This window comes from Mustelus asterias, chromosome 1 (genome assembly GCF_964213995.1).
Source record: "Mustelus asterias chromosome 1, sMusAst1.hap1.1, whole genome shotgun sequence".
In the NCBI taxonomy this organism is placed as follows: Eukaryota; Metazoa; Chordata; class Chondrichthyes; order Carcharhiniformes; family Triakidae; genus Mustelus; species Mustelus asterias.
In genome coordinates this window covers 77,882,160-77,899,952 of record NC_135801.1, presented here as the reverse complement: position 1 = coordinate 77,899,952, position 17,793 = coordinate 77,882,160, and the positions used below count along the sequence as shown (strand labels likewise).

Genomic DNA, 17,793 nt, shown 5'->3' with positions numbered 1-17,793 from the left:
TGGTAGTATTAAAGACTAAAGAAGGTACTGATTGTGATATAAAAGGTAAGACAGCAGAATGTGCTAATAGGGGAACAAAGGTCAGTGCTCAGTGAAAGCAAAACTAAAGAACACGTCTCTGTGCTCACTTCTTTGGGCAAAAGTCCTCCCCCCACTTAATGGATCATTTCACCCACCTCCAGTCATATTTTCCTTCCACCTGGATTCCTCCCTCTGGCCTCCTACCTGCTCCTGACCTTTCCACTGAGATAGGAAGCGAGTTCAGTGGGCAGGAACAAACTATTATGATGGATCTACCACAGAATTGCTCTTTGTGGATTTTGGGGAAGAGATAGAAGTGGGCCATGTGGGGGTTGGGGAATTAGGAGGTTGGAGAAGTAGGAGGTTGGAAGCCATGGAAGGAAAATCTCCAGGGGAGAAGAGGTCAGTGACAATCTTGAAAATAATGGCTTGATGTTCGGTGATGGTTAAGGGGGAGGTAGGTGAAAGTATCTCATAGTTGCTGCTCAGCTTCTGCGAGGTAAAGATCAGTACAGCAGACAGCAACAGTACCACCTTAGTTAGTAGATTTGTTAACAAAGTCAGGGTTGGACTTGAGAATGAAGTGCAGCAAGTTCAGAAGGAGATAGGTTGGAGTGGGTGAGGAACAAAGAAATCGGGACAGCCGAGGTCAAGGCAGCAGTTCTCAATAAAAAGGGCAAGGGCAGTAGGAAGGGGTCCAGAAATAGGGAGGAAACAAAAGGCGGGTGAAAGGATCCACTGAATGAGAGAGGACTCCTGTTAAAAAAAGAGCACAGTGTTTAAGGCAATTCTGCAACAAGGATTAAATTATCCATATTAGTTAGCAATATCACATCAACAACTTTATTTTGTGTCACTACTGCTATCAAGTGAGTGAATATTAGTGGATAAGAAAATCCAAAACTGATAACTTGATATTAGAGTTGTTACAATCGCAGTTGATGTTACTACTTGACGGTACGATTCCAGACTGGAACCCTAGCTCAAAAGACTTTTACTTTTTGTTTTAAGAAAATGTGAATGAACACAGTCACAGGACTGCCAATTAGCTTTTAAACAAAAAAAAAATTAATACAATACTCCTCCACTCCTACTTACCTTCACAAATGTACACTGATGTAAAGGGTAACACAGGTTACAAAATACATTTTATGCTATAATGATCTTAATAAGCACACAGACCCTTTAAGCCCACAGGCTAACTGTGGTCAGACAACCAAGGGAGATATGCAACTCAATCAATCTTTTGTGGGTTTCTCATCAAATTCCCCCCAGATAATGGTCATGCAAGTGATTCCAAACTCCACTCAAAAAATACACTTTCACACAATGCTTTCCTTCAGCTATTTCAGCAAGGATCCGCCTCCACATTTTCCAACTCTCCTTTCAGTATTCTTGTGTCTTAGATTGCCATATGCATCCAAACCTCTACACAAAAACTCAGGTATTTAGTCCCCAACAGAATACAATTGTTTCCAAAGCCTGGAAATAAGGACTACATACCTTATGCCTTACAATTGCTTCCAATCTCTAGCTGTTCTCCAGCTAATGTCACCGTCTGGCCTTTCCAGCTCTGCCTTTAACTTTAGTTGACAATACCCAGTTCCAAATCCTGTTCCTCCTTGTTCCTTCAACTACAAACTTCCAGGAAACTTCTCTTCATTCTCTAGTTGCCAGAACTAATTGTCCTTTTGTTCCTCTGGAGCTTATTTTCATGCCTTTACTCCATTGTAGGGCTTCCTTGCATATTGCAGAGCTGAGAGCTGTTCATTCTCTAGCTTTGTAGCTCCAACCACTGATTGGTTCAACTTAAAACTCTCAAATGTATTTTCCACTTAAGATACCCCTGGTTGCTATGCAACATTCATTCTTTCTTCAAGACTGCGTTTACTTTTCACGTTGTAAACTCTCTTTCAGCACAATAGAAACATTTTGACTTGAAACCAAAAACCCCTATACATGCAACACCTTTGTCTAACATGAATCATACACTTTCCTACACAGAAACATTAAATTAAACCCATTTAAGTCTAAACCGGAATTATAACATCCATTAATACAAATATATTTGTATACTTTACAATACATTACAATCCTTTACTTTACAATCCCTCTGCTTCCTGATAGGGTTACACAAATATTTACTGGCATTTGCTTCAAGCACCATCTCCTGATAAGAAAAAAATAAAACTTGCCAAATTTTGATCTTTGTTTCTGTCCTCCCAAATATCTGGCCTGAACTTCCATGGAGTGGCACTCAGAGTCGGATTGCCACCCTGTTCCTAGTTTCTTATTTCAAATTCAGTTGATTCTTTCTCAATTAATCTTCTGACTCCGGCCAGGCAAGAAAGATGTAGGGCAATGTGCTCCTGCAGCCCTCAGTCCAGGGTTAGATTTGCTGATAAGGAAGCCACACCGCCCTTTTTTTTTTTACAGCAATAGCTGAAATGAAGCAGGTACATTTAAAGGTCTAGACACTTTCAGAAGCCATGGAGAAGGTAGATTTGTACGGTAAAAGGGTAGGATTGGGGCGGGGTGGGTTGGTCAACCAAGGGGGAAGATGATGTCGGTGGAGGCTCAATACTACAGTTAGTGGTTTAATTCTAACTTTTCCCGGGTAGTTATTACTATAAGACAGTTGGAACCATCCAAAGTTTAATGCGCACTTCCAGATGGTTCCAATTGCAGGCCCATTGTCCAATGGAAGTTTGAACTTTTATCGAGTAGAATAATTTTCTGGGCAATTGCCATGCAATCCTTATCTTGGGACTTCAGGATCAGTTCGCAGAGTAGTTTTCTGGGTATTCCCAGTTACAATGCCCTGGGGCCTGGAGATTACAAATCTACATTTGTCAGAAAATGGGTGACCAGTTTTTAGACCACTGTCCAACTTCTGCTCAAATGTATGCCCCAATGGAGATCAGAATCGTGCCAAAATTATACATGCAAAATCCATGTTCACTAATTCCTTGGCAGTATAGCACTAGCAATGTAGCAACAAAATTGTTTATGAGAAATTGTTAATTATTTCTGTTAATAACACACGTTGCAAGTGGTTTTCAAAAACAATAAAATGTGAAGAGTTCAAATAGGACTATTTAGTGCAGTACCTACATTTTGGGACAGTGTAAAATACACTGGGAAGTCTCCCACAGCTAAAACATATACTTATTTTAGCCATGCAAAAATTTATAGTTATTTGCAGTATCAATGCTTTTCTACTAAACATCATTTATATGCTTTCTATATTTATGGTACATAATGCCCAGTGGCAACATTTGTTGAAAAAAATAAATAGCTTAAGATGAGGGTTTCAAACGTTTTAATCCTTGCAGCAAAGAATGAATAGTTCAAAATTACATAGGTTTTTCGTTTAGTCAACATGATTATGGCAAGATGGGATATACACCAAGCATATGTAAGCTGGAACTGATGAACCAAAGAAGATGCTCCACACAGATTTTCCACTCCTCAAAAGATTCACACATCAAAAATGCTTCAGGGCTATCAGTTAAGTATAAATCATGTTTTCCAGACTGATACTGTATATACTAATGTAAAAGTCAATCTCATTTTAAAATAAACCCCGTGACTTTTGGTCTAAATAAAGCAAGTTTTCATATAACGCGTGTAAAAGATGACCTTAGTTTTACAGGAATCAAACTGCATTGTGATTAATTACTTACCAGTAATTATTGTTGTTAATTAATCTAAAGGCACAAGCAGAAATCTTTAGATTTTCCCTCCACCAATTCTAAAGGCAATCACCTAGCCAATCAACAACTTGTGTACTGCATGATCTATTACAATGGCTTCAAGAAAAAGTAATAAGTACACAGCTTAATTTAAACTGGAGCAAAAAAGTTGCAGAATGGGTCAACAAGCATCAGCAATAGTCACATTATCGCATACAAAACAATCCAACTTTAAGCACTCAAGAAAAATTAAGACTTCAGAATTCAAGGCCAGTTCCAGGTGAGGCACTAGATTTGTGAAAATTACAAAGAAAAATGTTTGCTCATCTAGGTATTGTTCATATCCCACTTGTCAATGATGTAGAAAGCAATGCAAGATCAACCAACACTAACATGGCAAGTTAGTGTTGTTCAGCCTTTGCACGTGTATATAAATAAACCTCTCAAGGGAAGTATCCAAAAGATAGGGACAATTAGATGCTGGAAGACAAGATATCATTCACTAAAGGCAGAAATGTAAGAAACTACCCCAGCAACCATCTACCAATAGATCATGGAAATGTGGAAAGAATTTGATCCCAATATTGCTAAAAACTCATTTCTAAAATCTGCAATATCAAATGCACTCAATGATAACATGGACAATTACTTCAGGGACAATGATACTGGAGTTACCAATATCTGCCTATAATGATGAAGATGACAAGGAAGATCCTTATAACATGACACAACCAAGGCTGTTTGGATGAATTGACTGGAGATTCAGATAGTGATCAGCTTGATTTCAAAGGATTTTAATGTGAAGTGTTAGCTGTATTTATATTTTGTCAGATTAAATGTATATAACCTGTGATTATATTAAAATAAAATAAATATTGGCGCATTCACAGAAATTCCTTAATACTGTTGATTTTTATTTTTGAGCCAAAATCAAGTATGCATGTCGATCCCTCAAAAAACATTACCTGTCTAAAATATTTTGGCTGAAAAATAAAATGGTCTCAAAAATTTGACTTTTCCATGAGTATTTCCATGTTATTACAGTGCAAAACTACTTTGTTCATAGAGAAACTGCGAACAGTTCTTTAAGAAGGTATTCCTGCATCTTTTCTCAGGCCAAGGAAAGTGCTAAGTTGATGCAATTTGCACAGTTCACATCGTAAAGTCATTAGAAGCGTACAAAGTCAACTTTGGCATCCAAACTAAGAACAAATAGAATTAAAAATGATATATGTAGGCAGTCAAAAACAAATTACTGGTAACAGTGTTCTGTTAATAGTGTTGGAATGTTACTAAATTGAAAAACAATGTGCAACGGTTGTACAGAAGCAATAAGTGGAACAGTGACAATAGGAAGATAACTGTGGAAGCTAGCTGCAAGAAGAGCAAAGGGCAAGATATCTGGATTCAGTCATCCTTGCTTTGATCAACAAACAGCAAAATACTATGGCAGCTTTCAGAATACTGTAAAATCAACCTCAAATAAAACTTGAGGAATTCAACAAAACATCTTACTTTTTGATTTCATCCTCCACAGAACTGACACCGTGTACTTGAGGATTGAGAATTTTGTGAGTTGCACTTCCAAAATCACATAGTACATAGTTTCCGTTATCATTTAACAAAATATTTTCAACCTAAAAAATAAGATTGAAAGACAAGAAACTATTACAAAGTGACCACTGTTATTACAAGTAAATGTAATTCAAAGAGACAAACTGGCAAGACCAGCTCAATTATCAAAATGGATCTACCTTGTAATATCTATTATAAAATGAAAATACACTTTCTTCTTTCTATCTCCTATAATTTAGTGCAGGTCGACAGGATAATTGTACAGCCAACATTCAAAACATAGCGGATTGATTAGAACTTTGCACTAGAATTATCTGTGAAACTCAGTAGTATTGCAAAAATATGCAACACTTCTACTTCACAATGATTCTTACCTTGAGATCTCTATGAATGATTGGGGTTTTGCACTGATGCAGCCTTGCAACTGCCTCACAGGTATCGCAGAAAATTTGCAGAACTTCTATTTCAGAAAAACCTGTCTGTAGCCTCTGGTTCATTTTATTCACCACTTGTCCCGCTGTCAAATAAAGACCATGAAATGGTTTCTGCTTGTGCTAAAACTAGTAGTTTCAATTTCAGAACAAAGAATCAAATATGTATACAGGTTTAATGCACATAACTGCAGTTTGAAAAGCTCTTTAGATGAGCAAAAATTTCTGCACAGTAGTTGAATATTATTTTAGCACATCGATTATCATGTAAAATTCCTTTGCATTGAAGTCATAAGTTGGGAAATTTTCCCAATTCTGAAATGCTTGATTCTGACACCGGAATGAACTAAACTGGAAAGTATTTAATTTCCAGTACTGGCACACCTTACTTTAATGAGCACAAGATTGCAATAAAATGGTAGTCTTTATTTAAGTGTTAAGGGCTGTACTTTGCGCAAAAAAACATTATTTCTGTCCCACCTTCACTGAGCTTGTACAGTTCTCTAACTTGTAGGTCCAAGCTAGTTTGGACGTCTGACAATTCGTCAAGTATGAACATTAGTTTCAAAAAAAAAAATAACTACATTAATTTGATGTCTACTTGCACTACTAAAAGTAGTAGCAACCTAAATAAAAATCCATAAGATTCTTAGGTTGTGGAGTCACATGGTTTCTCATGAGGTAGTTCAGTCCAAAGGGCACACCTAAAGTAATTGAAGAAAAATATAGTGAAACTCATAATTTGAGTGCATCATGAAGCTATTTCACAGACAGGCAGCTTAATAACTGCAAAATGCTGAAAATCTGAAATAAAAACAGAAAATGCTGGATGCATTCAGCAGGTCTGGCCGCATCTGTGGAGAGAAACGGAGTGAATGTTTTGAGTCTAAGTGAGCCTTCTGCAGAACTTAAAATAACACACTTACCTCGACAATATTCCATTAGAATAAGTACTTCCCAAACATTATCACTGATTGACGTAATGCCACAATCCAAGTAACCGACAATATTTTTATGCCCTGAGAGTTCTTTCTGAAAGAAAAACATAATAGGGTTAGTTACAGAAACATATTGGACCGTAACTTCCTTAGAGTGACAATCAATGTCTGATTGCTACTCTGGTGGGGTGGAATTATGCCGGGCGCAAGTCTGGGTCTTTACTATAGTTACCCAATATAGTAACCAAGAAGTTTTAAATATCATAAGCTTTTCTAGCTAACCACACAGCTTAACAATCCAATGTTTGTGATTTAAGTTGCATTTTCAGCTGGTTCCTAGCACAAAGCAATTGCCCAGAACTTTGCATTTCTGGGCAACTGCCATGCAAGTCCTTACCCGGGAAGTTGAAGGGATTCCCCAGTGCATCTTTTGGGTAGCCCCCTCCACCCAAATTAGACACTGGGAAGCTCAGAAGTTACAGACCATTGTATAAAGTGTTCACCCATGTTAAATCTTATATTCCAGTGGTTAACACTTTTGCAGTACACACAGGCAAGCATAATGGATTAACATTCTTCTCCTGACAACTGACACCATGGCTCAAAATCTAGCATAAAGTGATAAGCTAACCTTTCTTTGCTCTGTTTAAAGCTCTTTAATAAAATCAGTTTGGCCACACTAACTCTGCCTATTAGTGACCACAGCATTACATGCTAATAATCTCATTTAAAGACGTAAAATGGTGAATGTGGTAAATGAAAAATACCACAATAGTGCCAAAAGAAATACTGTTTAAAATTGAAATGGATAACACAGCACTTCACCTTACATATGTTCAGCACTAGATTTGATTTTATATTTTACGCTGAAAAAATTTCAAAGGTATTCCATTCTCCAGCTATGTGACTCAAATTTTAGAGTGCTAAAGTAAACCAAAAATATGAATTTGAAATTTAGTACAGCACTACATTGGCACAGAAATCAATGAAGTGACACAAATTGGATTTTTTTCTTCACTGTTCAAATAATCTTGTTTTTGTGACTTGTATTACTGGAAATGCAAATTGAAAAAGCATCATCACAGGATAATTGGTCAGCTCCAATGGTTTAACACCTTGCATTGCATTGCATTAAAACTCCAGCAATCTCTTAGCCTATGGGTAGGACACAGGGTGTAAGAGATAAAGTTCTGATATATTTTGGCAATGTCTTGTCTCTTGGCAAGCTAAAGTGAATTTGTCCTCTTGATCATTGGATTAGAATAAAAACATTAGACAAGTGAGTGAATTTGACACTGGAGAAATTTATGAAGTATGCACTTATTTGATCCGATTCCAGAACCAGAGGTAACTACATGAGACTCAGATTCTACTCTGAAACTGGCCCATTTTAACAGATTAGAAAGCGAGACTGAGTCCATTGTCTCTAACACCTAAAATCTGGTTTTGTGTTACAGAGAGCTACAAATAACATGTAGCCCAAAAACAGGCTATTTAGCCCAACAGACCTATAGCAGTGTCTCTGCTTCACACAGCCTCCTTCCTCCCTTCTACTTCATTTTACCCTAGCAACAAATGCTTCTATTCTTTTTCCCCTCCTGCGCTCACCAACTTCCCCAACTGCATTTATTCTATTCGCCTTAACCACTCCCTGTGGCAGCAAGTTTCACATTCTAATCAGTTTCTCAGTAAAGAAGCTTCATTTGTCAGTCAAATAAGAGGGGACACTGTCTGGGCGGCTCAGGAACTTCAGCTATCATGACATAGACAACCCAATGAGGCACCTTAAAAGAATGGGAGGCTGGGCATTAGATCTGTTCTATAAAAGGAACATATGGACTCGAAACATTAACTCGGTTTCTCTCGACACAGACACTGCCAGACCTGCTAGGTTTATCCAGCATTTTCTGTTTTATTGCAGATTTCCAGCATCCGCAGTATTTTCCTTTCATTATATCTGTCAGTTCTGATCAATCTTCTGCCCTGGACACTTCTGCATCCATTGAAGTTTAGAGTGAGAGATGATCTTATTGAAATATATAAAATCTTGTGGGGGACTTGACAGGGTGGATGCTGAAAGGATATTTTGCCTTATGGGAGAGACCGGAATTAGAAAGCACAGTTTACAAAATAAGGGATCCCCTTTTATGACAGGGATGTTGAGGAATGAAACAATTTTCCACAGAAATGTCTGTGGAAAAAACTTGGGTAAGAGTGATCATTGTATAGAAAGGTTTAGATTAGTAACGGAGAAAAGCAAGGAACAATCTTGAGTAGAATGTCTAAATTGGAAAGGGGTTTTATGTCAATGGTTCAGGAAGCAATCTAGCCAGGTTAAAATAGAACCAAAGGTTGACAGGAAAAATTGTAACAGAATAATGAGTGAACTTTAAAGAGATGTTTCTAGCAATATAGGCAATTTCCAAGAGGGGTGAAAGAGGACCAAAATCAAGGCTCTCTGGAAGAAGGAGGAGATAAAGAATTTGAACAAACAAAAAAAGTATGATGCACATCAGGTGAATTATTCAAGTGAGACCCAGGCCAAATGCAGTTTGTGAGGGGAAATCCTGGGATTGGGACAATTCCCGCTGAAGAGGCTAGCAGCACAGAGCTGAGCGGGCCACTGCACATGCGCCGATCTGTCATAGCAGAGATTGGCGCATGTGCAGCAGCCCCACACTGCCGACCTCCTGATCGCTGGACAGCTCAATCATTGGCCAACCCAGCTACCCCCCATCGCTGCACCTCCGAACCTCAGAGCCCAGCTAAATGGCCTCACCTGATGTGCATCATACTTTTTTTTGTTTGTTCAAATTCTTTAGCTCCTCCTTCTTCCAGAGAGCCCCATGGAGTACAACAGGGAATTTAAGCCACCAAAAGAGAAAATGCTGGAAAATTTCAGCAGGTCTGGCAGCAGCTATAAGGAGAGAAAAGAGCTGATGTCGAGTCCAGACGACCCTTTGTCAAAGTTCCCTTGTGCTTTGTCAAAGCACACTTATGCCAAACTTGTATAAAGCTCTGGTTAAGCCTAGAGTAATGTATCCAGTTCTGGTCTCCGCATTTAAGGAAGGATGTGAAGGTCCATTAAGAGTGCACAGAAGATTTATCAGAATGGTTCCAGGGATGAAAGATTTTAGCTACAAGGTTAGTTTGGAAAAGCTGAGGTTTTTCTTCTTGGAGCAGGAGATTTAGGGGAAATTGAATAGTGGCGTACAAGATTACGTTAAGTGACACAAAGCAAAGCTGTTTTCATTAGCTGGTGGTACAAGGATCAGGAGACGCAGATTTACTGTTTTGAGTAATAGATGCAAGGGTGATGTGAAGAAGAGCTTTTTAGCCAGCAAGTGGAAATGATCTGGAATTCTGCCTACAAGGATGGCAAAAGAGACTATAGGCGGGATTTTTGGGCTGCACTTGCCCCAAAACCGGAAGATCCCGTCCGACATCAACGATCCTTTCCATGGTCTGCCTCTCGTCTGTTACAATTCCAGTGGCAGGTGGAACGGGAAAATTCACCCCTATGAACGATTTCTAAAGGAAATTGGATGAGCAACTTGAGGAAAATATCTCAATAGGGCTACAGGTATAGATCAGGGGAATGGGACTGAGTGGCAGGGGGCCATTATGGATTTGATGAACTGAATTTCCTCCATCTGCGTCATAATGACCAAGACGCCAACAAAGATCTGATTAGTTTCATTTTAAGATTCTGCTCATCAACCTTGATACCAAAATTTTACTAAGAATCATCTCATAAAAAGTCTAAAGAGATTTTGTAAAAATGGAGATTTGAAAGTAGTCTTTTAGAATTCATCACACATTACATTTCTGATTCACAATTTATGAACATGAATCAAAATCTGCTTACCATAATAGTAACTTCCCTTTTGCAGATGTTCAGGTCATGTGCATCATTAACATACATGCGTTTCAGGGCACAGCGTACTCCATTGTGAGTTCGAGCCAAGAATACCAAGGAGAATCCACCTATAACATTTTTAAAAATTGTAATGCAACTCAAAGCAATTCTTTCTAAAAAAAAAAGCACCTCATGCATTGCACAAATTTAAAAATTCTAACTCGTGTTCTGCTTTGATAACATCCACATAGGACTTAGGGGCTGGAGTAGGCAATTCGGCTCCTTGAGCCTGCTCTGCCACTCAATGAGATCATAACTGACTTGGTTGTGGTCTCAATTCTACTTTCCTGTCTCCGACCTCTACACCAGCCCCCCCCCCCCTCCAAAAGTCCGTCCAACTCTTCCTTGACTGCATCCAACGATCCAGCCTGCACTGCTATCTGGGGTAGAGAATGCCACATACAAACGATGGGAGAAAAAAAATTCTACCCTCAGTCTTAAAAGGGATCTCATTCTTAAACTATGTCTCCTAGATCTAGTTTCTCCCAAAAGAGGAGCATCCACATAGTGATCTACCCTATCAAATCCCCTCAGCATTTTATATGTTTCAGTAAGATCACTCTTTATTCTAAACTCCAATGGGTATGTGCCCAACCTGTTTAACCTTTCCTCATGGGGTAAGCCCTTTGTCCCAGGAATCAGTCCAGTGAACCTCCTCTAGTCTGCTTCTAATGCAATTACACATTTTTTTCAAATAAGAAAATCAAAACTGTACACAACTCTCGATGTGGTCTTACAAATGCCCTGTACAGCTACAGAATGACTAAAAAAGTAGAAAGTATTCCAAGAGAAAGCTAGCCGATAGTAATATAAAGCAGATAGTAAGGATTTCCACATGCATTTAAATGGAAAAAGATCAACTATAAAAGCTAGTATGTGTCATCTAAAGAGAGTCTGGGGAATTGATAATGGAAAACAAGGAAATGGCAGAGGCAAACAGGTATTTTTAATCTGCGTTCATTAGAGAAGCTTTAGAAAACTTCAAAGATACCTGAAAATCAAAACGCAAGAGAGAAGAAAAAGCATAATCACTAGAGAAAAGATGCTGGGAAGGCCAAAAAGTCTGTATCCTAGGGTAGTAAACATCTATAAAGGGGATTCATTGTTTTAATTGCTTTTATTACTTTGCTTTACATAAAATCCAGAAAAATGAATAATAGAATCCATGAGCTTCTTTATCCAGGTTTATTAGAATTAGTAAAACTTGGTCTACAACAGAAACAGTAGCTCCACAATTTTGTCATTTTTCAAACAAGAAACATCTTGGATTTAAATAGACTGAAACAGGTGGAGAGGTTAAAGGAGGAATTCCAGAACTTGGTAGCTGAAGACAGGCTATCAATGGTTGACCAAGGAAATGTTCAAGAGGCTAGAATTGGGGGACATTTTTAGAAGTTTACTAGAGAGCTTTTCTTTCAGGATATATAATAAAAGCAGTCTGAATTTAAGTTTACGGCCTTAACATGGGCCAGCACTAAGTTTTGTTCTCATGTGGAGAATCATAGGTTTAAGATAACTGCTCATATACTGACTGGGCCAAACAACAATTTGCGAGTTGCAATTTTCATGTAATTTCTATGGAACAATACACCTCAATGATGGTCATGCATTGGAGGATTCTTGGGGGGGGGGGGGGAACAATATTCACGCAAGGGAATTTGAATAGCAATCAAGGATTGGTCAGTCATGCCTTTACTAACTAAGCCAACTAAGTCTTGAGCATAGCTGTTAGACTGGACCTGCATACCGTCAATATAAGTAACCCTCTTAATCTCATCCTTGTCAATGTATCCATCACAGACATAAACATTCACATGCATTGGTCGAAGTCACTGCCAAAAAAAACTCTTCTCCACATATGAACATCTTCCTGTATGCAGAGTAGCACTGTGCAATCATTGCATAAAGTGAGATAGCCAAGAGATCCAATAGCCTAAAATTACAGTGGTAGATTTAGATGAGAAAAAAATGGGGGGAGGCTTAAGTGGAGCATAAAGATCAGCCTAGATTGATCGGGCAGAACAACCCATTTCTATGTATATGATCTGGCAAATGTTAACTGCTTATAAGTTACTCCCACCAGTATTTTCTGGCTCTTGCTAGCCCCAATCTCTCCCTATACAGAATCTACTTCATCATCCTTCCTCATGAAGACCTTTATATCATCCTTTATTACCAGGGCTACCCCTACTCCTTGACATTTTGCTTGTCTTTTCAAAATGTTGTGTCCCCAAGAATATTTATTTCTCAATCTTAGTCACCACGTATACATGCCTTTGTAACGGTGGTGATGAGACCTAAAAACATCTTTACTTATACCACTAGTTTATCTTTCTTATTGCAGATGCTTCGCACATTCAGATAAAGAGCCTTTAGTTTCATTTTGTTTACTACTATCCACTGCATGGACCTTACTGATGTACATTTACTGTTAAAATCACTGTCCCTTCTTGTCTCATACTGCTCATCTTTATCCACATCACCATACTGTTCTGTGGCCTGGCCTTTTCTCAATCGCCCCTCACCTGACCCCTCATCCGTTAGTTTAAGGTTCTATCCTAGTTACATGATTCAGCACAATTCCGGTCGTGCCCAACTTAACTGAAGCCCATCTCAACAGAACAGTTCTCTTCTCCAGAATACAGATGCCCCACGAATCCAAATTCCTCCTTCCAATACAACTCTGACCCACATGCTTAATTCTCTAACCTGCTTGACTTTATGCCATTTGGTATGTGGCTCAGTAACAATCCAGACAGGATCACCTTTGATGTTTTGATTTAGATCTTCACTCCAACATTCTCAGCAAAACATCATTTCTAGCTCTACCTATATCAATCATTGGTTCAGTCATGGACCACAACAACTAGAACCTCCTTCGCCAAGCTAATCTCCAGCAACAAGATGTCCTTCGTTCTCATACCAAGCAGGCAACACGAGCTTCAGAGCTCCCAGTTAAGGCTGCAAAGAACAATATTTATCCCCAACTGAGCTGTCTCCTACCGCTAACAATTTCCTTTTTATTTCCCCACTTGAATGGCATCCTGCATCAAATGCTTTGCTCTTCCACCCTGCAATCCTTCTCATCCATGCAGATAGCAAGAATCTCATTCATACCTATTGGTCAAAGTCAATTGCTGAAGCACCTCGATCACCATCTGTTCGATCCCTATAGCTGTCTGACTCAGTCGAATCGCTCCCTTACCACTGACCAATTTATTCTACTAAGGAGAAGGGGATGACTACTTCCTGTACAAAGTGTCCAGGTAACTCTCCTGCTCTTTGATGCTCCCCATTATCAGCAGCTCAGAGCCAAAATTGCTCAATTCACAGATATGCTTGTCCAGAATGGGAATGCATTCCACATGTTGCAGTCATAGACAGAGATAACTTCCACTGCCAGGCAATTTCTGTTAAACTAGTTTCTTAACATGCTTGCAGTTTTAAAGTTTTAAGTCAGAGTCTGTTAATCTAAGTTATAGCTTGCAGAAAAATCCACACACCAAATACCCGACTTAGCACTTTTTCCTCCTCACACGCAAACTTCATCTCATTTTGTGCTTCCATGAACTTTAATATCCCCAAAAATTACACTGTCTTTGTTACATGCCCCAATAATTTCTTGTTTATGGCATTGTCCAGAAATGTAACTATTGCAAAAGGGGCCCATCAGCTCCTCCCACCAGCATTCGCTGACCCTTGCTTTTCCTAATCTTGATCTCCTCTAAAGATTATAATTCATGATCTTCTGCCAAGATCTTTTCTCACTCTTGTCTGTTATGTCATCCTTGACTGTCAGGTGTGATGACAGTAGTGCAATTGATATAGACATACACATATTTTTCGTGTTTGAGGGGAATGTTTAAAAATCAACTTTATTCTACAGTCAGTATGTCTGTAGGGAATGCAGCTCAAATTTTGGGAGAGCAGGATAATTACTCATTTTAGCCTTGCAAGCTTTTAATTAGAGCTAATGGACTTTTGTTTACTTAAGTTCCCCTGGGATTTCTGATTAGAGTGATTGACAGAGTCATGTCATGATGTGGTTTATGTGCAGGGCTGGGTCTGTAGCAGAAAAAAAGCTTTACCAGAGAGTAGCTAGTTGCAGCTGAAGCCTGGTTGAAGTTAGAAGGATTTTGCAGGTTTCTGGAACTTTATCTTTTGCTGAAAGAAAGTACACCTGGGTTTGTTGGCTGTATTTATTTAAAAGTGGATTTGATTATGCATGAATGTGGCTTATTTGGAACTGGAAGAGTCATAAGCTAGAAAGTAGAGTTGTTTCCTTTCACATTTAAGTATTGTTCAACTGTTAATGCTTAAGCTGCTTCATTTGGTAGAGTGATATTTAAACTGTGTTATTAAATAAAGTTTGTTTTGCTGTAAAAGATCCATACTTTGTTGATGGAATCACACCTAGAGAGAAACATCCTATCCTCACATTTATGCCAAAAAGAAAAATTGCTGGGGTCTAGCTTCCTAATGTAACTTAAGTTCTGGTCCAGCACCCTAACACAGGGCTATCCCTCCACTTTTTCTATTCCGTTTGTCTTTTCAAAAGGTTGTGTACCCTAGAATATTTATTTTGGAACCTTAGTACCCTCGTAAACATGTCTCTGTAATGGCAATTTTAGTTCCATCTATCTTATTGAGGATGTTTTGCACATTCAGCTGAAAAAAAAAAATTGGTTTTACTGCCAGTATCCTGAAATCCTGGAACTCACTCCCGAACAGCGCTGTAGCTGTACTGCAGTGGTTCAAGAAGGCAGTTCACCACCACATTAAAGAATGAATACTAAATGCCAGCCTAGCCAGCAATGCCAACACCTCACAAATGCATTTTTAAAAACATGGACCTTACTTGCTGATTTCATTAACAATAGCTGTTAAACCCTCTGACATTTCCTGATTTTCCACTCGGCTTATCTTTCCTCACATTGTTACACTTTTCCATTGTCTGAACATGTTTCTTTGAATCTCAATCTCCTTATACCCCAACCACTGTCAACCCACATCCCCCACCCTCCTCCCAGCGCCCAAACACTGGTCCCAGTGACACACTTCTTGCCAGTTTACTCTATTCCCTTTCTTAAAATCCCATTTTATAGTCAATTTTCCACCATCCTGTGTTTATTTCTATTCAAATAACTAGCCTTTCATTTTAATTGTGTTTATTATTCTCTGCTTGAACTTTATTCACTGATGCATTGTTACCACTAAACTATCCCTTTTTGCAAAACTCTGCTAATCTTTATCTAAACCTCCACACTTTACTTTTCTCTTTGGATTTCTAAATTTTCCCATACCTGAATCTCCCATTACTTTATGCCATCTATAGCCCTAGTATTCAATTCATCAGGACTCCAACCCCAGCTGGTCTGCTTGACTCTATGTTAATTTACTCGTGGTTCAGGCAGGAATTCAGAGATTACCATCCCTGAAGCTCTGCTCATCAAGAGTGAACCGATTGGCCAAAATTCACCAAGCAAATTAACCAGAGTGGCCATGCACCAGAAGCATGCAAATTCTTGCATTTCCTCCAAACCAGAGCACATTTGGATATTTCACTGAGAGGCATAAGAGGACACCGACAATATGGTCACCATCAACTGAGATGTTATGAAAACAAACAATTCAGAGAAAATAATTTCCTTGCTAGGTCTATTCCAGATTGACAGCCAACATTCCTTGCATAGCATCTGCAACATATACTAGAGATGCAAGAGATGAGGATTGTTCGGGAGATTACACAGAAGTGTTTCAAACTATGAGGGATTTTGATAATGTTAAATAAAGAGAAGGAATCTCCACTAGTACAAGACACTGTTAAAAAATAATTGGCAAAAGAAAAGGGGGGTGTAAGAGGAGGAAAATTTCTTTATACAAAACAAGTTATGATGATCCGGAATTCATTGCTTGAAAGCCTCTCTTGCTCTTTTCAGGTACCATGTCTTCAGAGTGTTGGTGACAGTGGACCTCCATGTTAATCTAGAGGAGTGAATCATCTTCATAACGAAAGCCAAACCAACAGTAACCTTCAAAAAGGAATTGATTATACGAACACACAGCTACAAAACCTGGCTACAGTGAAAATTAGCATTTTCCTAATGCAAAAGTATTGCTTTACATTCCCATCCAGGAAATTCCATCCTTCCATGCCCAAACCATTCCCTTTATCCCTCTCATATCATCACCATCCCACCTGTTGTACCTTTGCTATCCCCGTCTCATACACTTTCCACCCTTTTCAAAGCAGTTTCCATTCCAAACCCCCAAAGCACATTCTCCAACAAGGGTAACTTTGTTGGTAAGCTTCCCTTACGATCCATTATCCATTTCTTCCACCAACACCCTTCACCCCAACCCTGCCATTAACTGGCTCTCCCATGCCATTCCCCAAATCCAGCCCAGGTAACTTTTTAAGATCCTCTTGCCCTTGCTTCTTTATTCCCACTACACAAATGTCCTGTGTTGCAACCTGGCATCTCTACTAATCCACCCACACTTGCATTCCCCAATCTCAGCTAGGGCAATTCTTGGACTCCACTTTCCGTCGATTGTGCTTTTCCTCTTCTTCCCTCCTTGGCACAGCCCCACACCCATTACTGCCAGCAATTATTGGCAGGCCCACATGCCTCACATACTGCAGCTGACACCACTTCAGAGGAGCTATGCGTTAAAGTAGCAACCACTTGCTAAAGATTACAGAAAGGTAGGGTTTTTTGAGGAGGTGTCAAAGAGCATGTGAACAGGCACAGCTTATCTAATCTCCAAGCCTACATTGATCGGACTCCATTTGCGGAATGGGGGGAGGAGGAAAGAGGACAGGGAGAGGGAATAACCAAATGGGAGAGTCATATCAGATGGGCTCTGGCCTTTACCGGCTACAGAAGCTTCAACAGTGATTGGGGAACCAGGTTCGAATCCTGTCCAGCCAGTCAGAAGAGAGCCCTTAAAGTCACTAAACAACAAACATTAGGCCGGATTCACAATGTCTGAATTTAGCTACTTTGTGACCCCAAACCATACCTGCCTCATATGCTTCAGTCCTTCAAATCAACCCACTGACCAACCAGAAAAATATAAAACAGACAAAAACTGTATTACTATTATAGATACTTTGAAAAAGAAAAGTGCACAAAGCTAAAAGGAAACAGCGATGAGAGAGAGACGAATTGGATAGACGTGTACGACAGTATTGACAATAGCAGTTTTCA

At 39.1% G+C, this 17,793-nt stretch overlaps 1 protein-coding gene across 10 annotated transcripts in view; it reads right to left on the bottom strand.

Moving 5' to 3' along the window:
* bmp2k (BMP2 inducible kinase) overlaps nt 1-17,793 on the bottom strand; it is an 86,746-nt gene that overhangs the window by 33,127 nt on the left and 35,826 nt on the right. For all 10 annotated transcript variants that reach the window (XM_078213842.1, XM_078213840.1, XM_078213841.1 and 7 more), the window contains 4 exons: nt 10,529-10,647; nt 6,649-6,754; nt 5,666-5,808; nt 5,232-5,353 (listed from right to left, as the gene is read on the bottom strand). In XM_078213842.1, coding sequence (XP_078069968.1) covers nt 5,232-5,353; nt 5,666-5,808; nt 6,649-6,754; nt 10,529-10,647 — 490 coding nt within the window. The remainder of the gene's footprint in view (nt 1-5,231; nt 5,354-5,665; nt 5,809-6,648; nt 6,755-10,528; nt 10,648-17,793) is intronic.